Source organism: Mus caroli, unplaced genomic scaffold (assembly GCF_978045245.1).
Source record: "Mus caroli unplaced genomic scaffold, Mus_caroli_1 scaffold_6, whole genome shotgun sequence".
NCBI classification, from domain to species: domain Eukaryota; kingdom Metazoa; phylum Chordata; class Mammalia; order Rodentia; family Muridae; genus Mus; species Mus caroli.
This window is the reverse complement of record NW_028227261.1, coordinates 150,987,975-150,997,931: the sequence shown is the minus strand read 5'-3', so window position 1 is coordinate 150,997,931 and position 9,957 is coordinate 150,987,975. Positions and strand designations below refer to the sequence as shown.

General features: G+C 38.9%; 1 protein-coding gene across 3 annotated transcripts in view; it reads right to left on the bottom strand.

Annotated features, from left to right (window-relative positions):
* Window positions 1–3,330: 3,330 nt before the first annotated feature.
* The window catches only part of Plag1 (PLAG1 zinc finger), a 36,944-nt gene continuing 30,317 nt past the window's right edge, over window positions 3,331–9,957 (bottom strand). For 2 of the 3 annotated variants that reach the window (XM_029476607.2, XM_029476608.2), the window contains 2 exons: window positions 9,187–9,283; window positions 3,331–4,952 (listed from right to left, as the gene is read on the bottom strand). In XM_029476607.2, coding sequence (XP_029332467.1) covers window positions 3,695–4,952; window positions 9,187–9,233 — 1,305 coding nt within the window. In that variant the 5' untranslated portion in view covers window positions 9,234–9,283 and the 3' untranslated portion in view covers window positions 3,331–3,694. Of the gene's footprint in view, window positions 4,953–5,452; window positions 5,812–9,186; window positions 9,284–9,957 lie in introns of those variants that run through there. The other variant, XM_085839509.1, reaches the window with a different exon arrangement.

The following is a 9,957-nucleotide window of genomic DNA, read 5'->3' as shown; positions in this document are numbered from 1 at the left end:
TTTTTTAACTTACTTATGGACTGGGAAGACAGTGTGCTTTGAGATACGTAAACCTTGTAAAAAAATAACCCATTGTAAAACCTTATGAAAAGACACACACTGATTCTGTGCAATATAGCAAATCGGTAAGAAAACACTGTAAAAATGTACCTGTTTAAAATATCATCTACCTTTTTTTTGTACACAAAGCATTATATATCAAAAGCCTACATATATATCATCTAATGGCACTTGAAATGAATATAATAAGTCTTAAAAATAAAAGGCATAACATAGAGGAAAGTTTCTGTAGAAATTTAGGTTCATTTTGAAAGTGCTATATCTTGTAGTATGTGAAGTATAGAGGTTGGCCAAGCTCTATTTTTTAATTGGCCTATATGTGTACTGCTCACTAGATGAATGATCCTGAAATATGTACTCTATAACATTCATTATTAGCTTAATAAAGCAATCAGCTCTGGCTCATGGTTCAGTCAGTATATGGTTTTAAAAAACCGCCACTGTCCAAATTAACACAATATATCACTATATTCCACAAATGATTAGAAAAAATAAAGCACAAGCAACAAATAGGCAAAAAACCACACAGCTTGAAAGAAATGCTGATTGAAATTAAAAAAAAAAAAAGCTGCACACAGACTGGTGCAAGATCCACCAAGGCAACTTAAATTATAGAAAACTGAACAAGTAATAGGGTTTTAAATGAAAGTTTATGAGACAATAACTACAAAGGTGATATTGGTAAATATCAATGGATTATATTGCTTACAGTGCCAGGCCTTTCTGCACTCATGCTCCTGCAGATGCATGCCATTTGCATGCACATGTGGAAGTCAAACTGAATGGGGCTCAGCATCTCATCTGAGGTCCAAATGCCATAATAAACTGTATCAGTTAATGTTAATCCCTTTTCTTTCAGCCATGCTAAGGCACTATCAGAAATTCCAAGGAACATGGAGAATGAAAAGGGTATTGGCAAGACCTATCGCTAAGCAGTCCTACTTCAAATAAAACAAGTGACAGAATTTTCTACCGGGAGGAGTGGAGCCAATTCTGTGTTACGTCCTTGTTAAAATATTGTGCAATTAAAAAGCTGCCTGATTTTTAATAGAAAATCTATCAAAAAAGGGTTTAGTGACCACTGTAGTCAATAAAACAAAAACAAAAAACAAATTTGCTTCTTTCCCTCTTATTTTGAAGTGTTATTCAAGTCTGCGGGGGCAGCAACAGGCAAAGAGGTGTCCATACAAGAAAATTAAGACTACATTTTAACACTGGTACCCTGGAAGATGTGTACTAGAGTTCCGTGCAGGGTAAGAGTTAGGATAAAAATATATTTGTTTTATATATATATATATACACACACATATATATATATACACACACACACATATATGGCGCCATTCCCATTTCAAAATGCTTTATTTCATATATCCTGGTACTCCCTTTTTTCAATTAGCAGTGAAATACATACAGCCTATGAAGGCCAATGTCTCAGGTCATTAATGTGACTTCTTAAGCAAATTTTAGATAGAATAAACTAGTGCTTTCATATGTGGTGCTTGTGAACTCTACATAAAAATAGGATTTTTATTTACTTGTGCTCTGTCACCAAATGTCCCCTTCTTTTTAAGTGGTGATTAAAGCAATATTGAACACTAACCATCCAACTAGAACATAGGTAAGTGATCTGTTTCATAGAAACTAAGGAAGCGGTCATGAAGCAGAGCTAAGAGCCCACTTTCAGAGTGAGTGCGCTCCCACTCATAGCTTAGGAGCAGCTTGAAGAGTTAAACATGTATTTCCTTATTAACATATATAATTTTAATGCCTTTGGAAAACTTTTTAATAAAATGTATTTTTCACAATAAAATTTAAATACATACGTATAAAAACTACTGCTCTAGGGTTAGAAGCAGGAGACTGAGCCCTCTAGAGAGCAACTCTGATTCTACGAAGTGCACTAGGTGTGTGTATGACATAGAGTGAAAGCCCCATTCACATGACAGTTTACACTTCTCCTCAATTTAGACTATTCCCAGGCATTGTAAATAATGCATTATCGTCAGTAATCTGTAATTACATTTAGGATGAAGGGTAAACAATGCAATATGCAGTGATAACTGGCCCTTACAGAAGGGAAAGAGTTTCCCCATACAGGGCTAACGAGTGCTCAGAAATTAAAATATAGTTTCTTCTTCTTTCTTTCTTTAAAAAAAAAAAGATACATAGCCTTCTATAAACCTCCCTTCACCCCTGCCCCAACAGAAGGGGTCCCAAAATAAGGTGTTAACAAGTGCTTAATAGATACATCTCATAAGTTGATGCCACAAATAACCCTTAGGAAGATATACATGGAGCCATCGATCGCATTCCTGGTGGCTGTCTGACAAGAGGAAGTCCATCGCTACTTCACTCAGTGCATTCCACATCCTAGGTGCACTCATATGCGTTTGGTGTTTGCTTTATTTTCCTCTGTTTCCGCTATAGATTCAACTTATTTCTAACATTCCTTCTGTTTCCCAGAGTAAAAGTAGGGTCTTACAACTTCTGGTTGTGTAAAACTGTGGAACTCCTCAAGTTGCTTTCTGATGGGTCTAATTGTTAAGTTCTCCATCCAAAAACAGCAGGGCAAGATGGATATGCACTGAGCAAGAGCTCACCGGGCAAGACTGCTTTAGAAGTGATGTGATAGGCTTTTACTCTGCACCCAAGGAGTCCAGTTTTCAGCTCTGGCAACAGTGGAATTCTCTGGACAAGTTCTGGGGTTTGGCTGTTTTACATCCATCTTCCTGTTGAGGAGTCTATCACCCCGACGATTGAGGCAGCCCAGCCATTTTAGGTTTCACATATTTACTGTTATTTGTCCCACAATGGCTCTAAGACTCTGGACTAACTGTGGACCACCATGCAAAATAAGAATGCTGGTATACTGAAGCCATCCTGGGGTATGAAAGGTGACAGGCATATAACAAAACCTTTCTACACTGATCCTGACAACTTCGATGCCACACATTGTTTATGGAAAGATGGTTGAAATGCGGCAAACCAGCCTGAGGGCTAGTGCTAACACACAACACCCTGCAACCTCTCTAGGTTTCTTTTAGATAGATACTGAAACTTATAATATTTTAGCCAGACAATAGCAGTCCTCAAAATATATTGATCTGAAATGGTGGTATATTTAAGAAACCACTATACTCTCCCCAAACTGGATTCTTAACTCATTTAAAACACACTTAATTATGAATCCATTTAGTGGCTAGTAAAAAAATGTGAAACACTTCAGTCATTCACACACACTTCATAAGATTTACATTGTACTGAATATTTGCAAAAAAAAAATGTCCAATGCCCATTGCTATTAGACAAAAATGAAAATTTTAAGGTCTAACAGTAATTTGAACATAGGACTTGCAAAATTTAGTGATAATAATGGCGCTCCTCTATGAAATTAAACTCTGAGACTATGACAACTGGCAGGAAATCAGGAGAAGTAGCAAACGTAGTTAAACACGAACGATTTCAAAGCTTATCAAAGAGGCTAGTTCCTATTATTTACTGGCTTCATAAAACCTGATATTATACAAAAGCAGAAGTTTTTGTATTGTGTTAAAAGTAGGCACTAGAATATAAATGGCCATTGCAGGCAGGGCTACACAAGCACCTCTGGGTGAGTCCCTCGGCCCAGACTCTACTGAAAGGCCTGGTGGAAACGGGGCAAGGTAGTGCTTGAGCTTACGCTGCTGGTGAACGCTGCCGACAGTGAGTGCAGAGAACCGAGACCCACAGTGTTTGCGGGATCCTGAAGATCCTGTGTTTGTGTGGGCAGCTGAGAAACAGAAGAATGTGCTTCCTCCTGGGAATAGCTCATCCCAAGGCTCCCCACTGAAAGTGGGTTATAGGGGGGACCATTTAACGGTATGAAATTGAACAACTGAGAGAAATCCAACGCTGCTGTGTTGAGGGGGTCACTGATAGAGATAGAGCTCTTTGACAGGGAGAGGTCCCCAGCACCATCATCTGGGGACCCACTCTGAGGCTCTAACCCTAACTTAGATGACGATGCTTGAGAATCCTGGGATGAAGATGGTGCACCACCTTGTAGCTCCATCAGGTAACTCTCAATTTCCCCCTTTAATGGCTGTTCTTTTTCAGGAATAGAGATTGCGTATGAGGTAGAACTGAATGGGCATTTGAAAGCAAGATGATGAGAGGGGTGAACAGCGTCCATGTCTATGGGGCATGTCATTCCCAAAGGTAAAGTTGTTATCATTTGGTGCGCAGACCCAGAGCTCTGCACGGACTGAAATGGAGTGTTATACAGGTTTAACTGCAAAGTGTTTGTGAATGGCTTTGACAAGAGTTCACTGGAAGGTAAGGACATGACCGGCAGAAGTTCATCTTTTATAGGCACAGACATGTTGCAGGTAAATGGGTCCAGGAAATCTACTGGTTCCGTTTTGACCTTCAGAAGCTCCTGATTGTGACTCTTCTTCATGTGTCGAGTGAGGTGATCCTTTCGTCCAAATCTCTGTGCGCAGTACTGACAGAGGAAGTCTTTTCTTCCTGTGTGCACCACCATGTGTCTCCGGACATCCTTCCGGGTGTAGAACCTGCGTTCGCAGTGCTCACATTGGTGCTTTTTCTCCTTCACGCCCCCAGATGACTTGCCCGCGTGAGATTTCAGGTGCTCTAGGAGCACACCTGTGCTCTCAAAAGTCTGCAAACACACCTTGCAGGTGAGGTCACCACTGGTGGCAGCATGCAAGGCCAAGTGTCGTTTAAAGCCAAGCTTGGTATTGTAGCTCTTGCCACACTCTTCGCATTTAAAGGTCTCTTTGTTGGGGTCATGTGTATGGAGGTGATTCTTCAGATGGTCTTTCCGGTGAAACATTTTCTCACAATAATTACACTTGTGGGTTTTCTCCGGAGAGTGAGTAGCCATGTGCCTTTAAACATAGATATATTCTGTGAGTGAGTGATTATCTTAGCACAAAGGTATGTATTCACTTTTAAAATGGGCAGATAATCTACTAATGCTAAGACACAGCTCTCTCTATTAATAAAGGATCTACCTAACTAACACACACCACAGGATAGTTAACACACTGCAAAACTTGAGCCATCTAATTGCCACTTCAGTGTTGACAAAAGTAAGCAAGCAAGACTGAACAATACTCATGTACTGTCCACATCCTTCTCATGTAGAAACTTCTCTCTATAAATGGAAATTTTACTCATTAAGCATTTTACTTAAAAAAATTCAAAGACACTAATACAAATGTATGTGATTTAAAATACTGCAAGCTAGCCAATATCTAATCTACTTAACATTTCCTCTCTGCAAATCAGCTGAGAAATGTGTATTCAGATATACACACACTTACAATGGCTTCAGAGGGCCAACACAAAAGAAAGTATAATCTGAAAGACAAATAGAGTGTAGTACCTTTGTAATTTGTACTTAGAAACAAAGGCCTTGGTGCAGTCTTGGTGTGTGCACTTGTAGGGCCTCTCTCCCGTGTGAGAGAAGGAGTGAACCTTTAATTTCTCAACACTGTTAAAGGCCTTGTCACACAGTTGGCAAGGAAAGTTTTTTCTTGGTTTGCTTTCACCACGCTTACGTTTCCCTGAAGGGGCTTTCTGGGTATCTCTTACTTCTGACAAATCACCAGGAATGACAGTGGCCATCGCAGCCTAAACCAGGCCTTCTTGTTGGACACCTGGGAACTGCCCAACTCCACTAAGTGATATAGCTTTAGGTGGCTTCTCAAGTTTCATGTGGTCGTAAAAGAAAGCAAAAAGGGACTGGAAAAAAAAATAAGAAACAACTAGTTTGTAACTAAACTCAATTTTTCAAAAAAATTTACTTGCTTTGTGATGCTTTTGAATTAAAAAAAGGAAACCATAAAATGGATTCAGCTGGTCCAATGTAATATCTGTTGGTTTCTTGGTATTTTCCAAAACAGATATAAATGCATTGCTCAGAATGAACAGTTCATACATACCCTGAAATTCCGCCTGACAAACGCTGTACTTAGGCATAACTACTGAATTCAGGAACTCCCAAAGCATTGTTCTAAAGGTGGCACCAGAAACTCCAGTTTTCAGCAGGGATTAGAAAGCACATCTTACAGTTGAACACGCACTTCAACCTGTGCACATCACTCTGCACACGGATCATATGAACTACAGGCACTTTGAGCACTTAGAATTCTGCAAGCACTGAGTCCATGGAAGAAGCTGAAGCCCAGACACTATAGGTTAGAGAGGGTTCACTGCCCTAAGTGAGACATGACCCTTTAAATCAGCATTATGACCCTCCAAGGATCTCTGATCAGGAGCAGAATGACATATCTTCATAACAGATACTCTTGAAATGGTAAAGCCTTTGTACAGCACGAGGTGAAAGATGAGGATCCTTGTCATTTGTGCCGGTTTGCTCAGTTTTCCTCAGCTGCCTTTACATCAGACAGAAGGCTATTCTTACTAGGTGCTCTAAGGTTAATTAACCAGAGCCATTGGGCCTCCCCAAGAGAAGGGATGGGCCTCTGACATACCTGAACCTGAGTGTGGCACAGCTGTGGAGATTTCTCTCTCTTAGTGCACAGCACCTGTTCTTGAATGTAACCTCACAGAGATGTTTCAGGTTAGTTAAAGATGTGTTAGAGTTTTAATTCATGATCAGTTCTGTGAGAAAGAATGAAATGTGCATTTGTGTAACGAAGGGTATTTCATTTGTTAAAATGAAATAAAACTAAACAGAAACCTCCATAGATAAGAAATAGTAAATATAACTCTATTTCCCAGAGTAGGAAAATCAGCTTGAAGATTCTACTGCTGTATAAATGCAATCAGTGGTCCTCAACTTTCCTAACGCTGTGACCCTTTAATGCAGTTCCTTATATTGTGGTGAGCCCCCAACCATAATATTATTTTCCTTGCTACTTAATAACTTCACTTTTGCTATTCTTATGAATCATGGTGTAAATATTTGACATGGTGGAGGTCTTGACCCACAGGTTGAGAACCACTAAGTTATATGTTTCTTAAGGTAATTTAAAGGGGGTTCTTCTGATAAATCACAGAAATGATAGCACCTATAACCTCTTTTTAAAAGGATCTGAATATTAGAGTTAAATGACTTATCAATTAATGAGTCCAAGGAAGTAGCTGAAGCTCAAAGAGGAAAAAAATCCTATAAAGAATAGAACCAACTTCTTTATCTTGCCTGTGTTCTAGTATTAGATTGACACATGTCTTTATACAATTAGGTCTGTTACACTTACTTTCCCAATTTTAACTAAAAGTTTTCAGGAATTCTAAATACCTACATTTTGGTAACACTTTATTGTATGTTACATCTCTCTGTACTTTAGCACAGCAGCTGTTCCTAAGCAAACAAAACAACAGAAAGGTGCTATTTTGATTAAAGCAGTACAGCATTCAGGTAAGGTGAAGACATACAGTTTCTTTTCTGTAAGACAGATGCAGGCCTTCGCTCTGTTCTAAATATCAGGATGTTCCTCTTGCAGTTTACAAATAAAATTATGATGATGCAACCAGTATCACAGCACCGATTTGGGTGTTAGCTCTGATGTCACAGCACTTATGCAGCTGTTAGTCCTGATATAGAACTGATGCAGCTGCTAGCTCTGATGTCACAGTACTGGTGCAGCTGTTAGCTCTGATATCACAGCACAGATGACAATTGTTAGCTATGATGTCACAGCACTGAAGCAGTTATTAGCTATGGTGTCACAACACTAATGCAGTTGTTAGCTATGATGCCACAGCACTGATGCAGTTGTTAGCTATGATGTCATAGCATAGATGCAGTTGTTAGCTATGATGCCACAGCACTGATGCAGTTGTTAGCTATGATTTCATAGCATAGATGCAGTTGTTAGCTATGTCACAGAAGAGATAAAGTTGTTAGCTATGATGTCACAGCACCGATGCAGTTGTTAGCTATGACGTCACAGCACCGATGCAGTTGTTAGCTATGACGTCACAGCACTGATGCAGTTGTTAGCTATGATTTCATAGCACAGATGAAGTTGTTAGCTATGATGCCACAGCACTGATGCAGTTTTTATCTATGATGCCACAGCACTGATGCAGTTAGTTGTTAGCTATGATATCACAGCACTAATGCAGTTTTTATCTATGATGTCACAGCAATGATACAGTTGTTAGCTATGCTGTCACAGCACTGATACGGTTGTTAGCTATGATGTCACAGTACTGATGTAGTTGTTAGCTATGATGTCACAACACTGATGCAGTTGTTAGCTATGATGTCACAGCACTGATGCAGTTGTTATCTTTGATGTCACAGCACTGATGCAGTTGCTAGCTATGATGTCGCAGCATTGATGCAGCTTTTAGCTATGATGCCACAGCACTGATGCAGCTGTTAAGTATGATGTCACAGTACTGACGCAGTTGTTAAGTATGATGTCACAGCACTGATGCTACTGTTAGCTCTGGCTGTAGGCTTTCTGAAGTTCATCTTTTCCTGTTATGAGCTTATTCAAGAGTCAGTTGCTTTGTCTCCCTCCTATTTAGGGGTAAAATAGTCGCTCTTCAGGCAAGTAAGACAGTAAATTAGTAGAGCTTTAATTTTCATTGTGACTTCTTCACTTGATACTTTCATAGAATTATTTAGACTGTGCAGAAATCAATCATTTTCCAATTGCCAAATCAAAGGGAATGCAAGGTGCCTAATAACTAGGTCTGAAAATTGGTTATAATCACCACTGTAACAACACAGTTGTGATGTTGAGAATTCCAGAAGACAAAAGCAACTTTAATGTGACTACTCCCCTCCAAAATATTAAAAGGGCACCATGAAACAACACACAAGCTTTTGATTATATTAACTTGGTGATATTCAATATGATATAAGAAATGAATTGTATCTGGATGTACATACTGAGCAATGAGGAATTGCACTGATACCAAATATTACACTTTTCTAAGACCAGCTGAAAATTTTCATGGCTGATATTTTAATCCATTACAAAATTCAAATTACATATCATAGGTACATTTACAATTTTAGGATCAGTATAATGTTGCAAACTTAATGTCTAATAAAAATTATATTCATAATATGTCTATCAATCAAATACTTGAAAGGCACATGCATAGAATTAGTGATTTTCATTCGATACCTACCTGATTGGTGATGGAAAAGCCTCAGACTTTGATCTTAGCCAGTCCATTAACTCTTCGTGGAAGAGAGCAGAATCCAGTCCTTCGCATTTTGGCCAATCTATGAAGAAGTAAAAAAAAAAAAAAAAAAAAAAAAAAAAAGAAAGAAAGAAAGAAAGAATGGACTATAATATAAATGAAACTAGAGTGTGTATGACAGGAAAAAAGCATGAGCAAGCTGCATTTCATAGCGCATGCTCACATTCTACTTTGCTGATAGTCGTGCATTAATTCCCACCAGTTGCTTGTTTTGATTAGTTGAAAGCACACTTTACATGACCAAATAAAAAAGAAATAGTATTACCTAGAAAAAAATGTCAATTTGTGATGCTGAATGACTCCCCAGTTGTTAATAAAAAGGAAATCTAAACAAGAGTTACTGATGGTAAAGGAAACTGATAAAAATTCATTGAGCTTAATATAATGGAACTCGGTTTCCTCCTGACCACAGCACTGCCACCCACACTGCCACACTTGTGACTGGGGCTTCTTAGAGCCACCCTTCTGCTACTTGCAGACTGCCAATTTAGACTAACGAATGCCGTAAGGATGGCTGGAATGTAGCAGCAACCACTCTGCTGTTCAGATTCGACATCCATGTGAGGGAAGTTAAGTATAGTTTGCTACAGAAGGCAGGTATAATGGAAAAAGCAATATCTGTTGCATGAGACCATTGTTGAGAAATCTTAAAGATAGCTTAAAGATGCCCGTTAGTAGCAAGGTTTTTAGCAGATT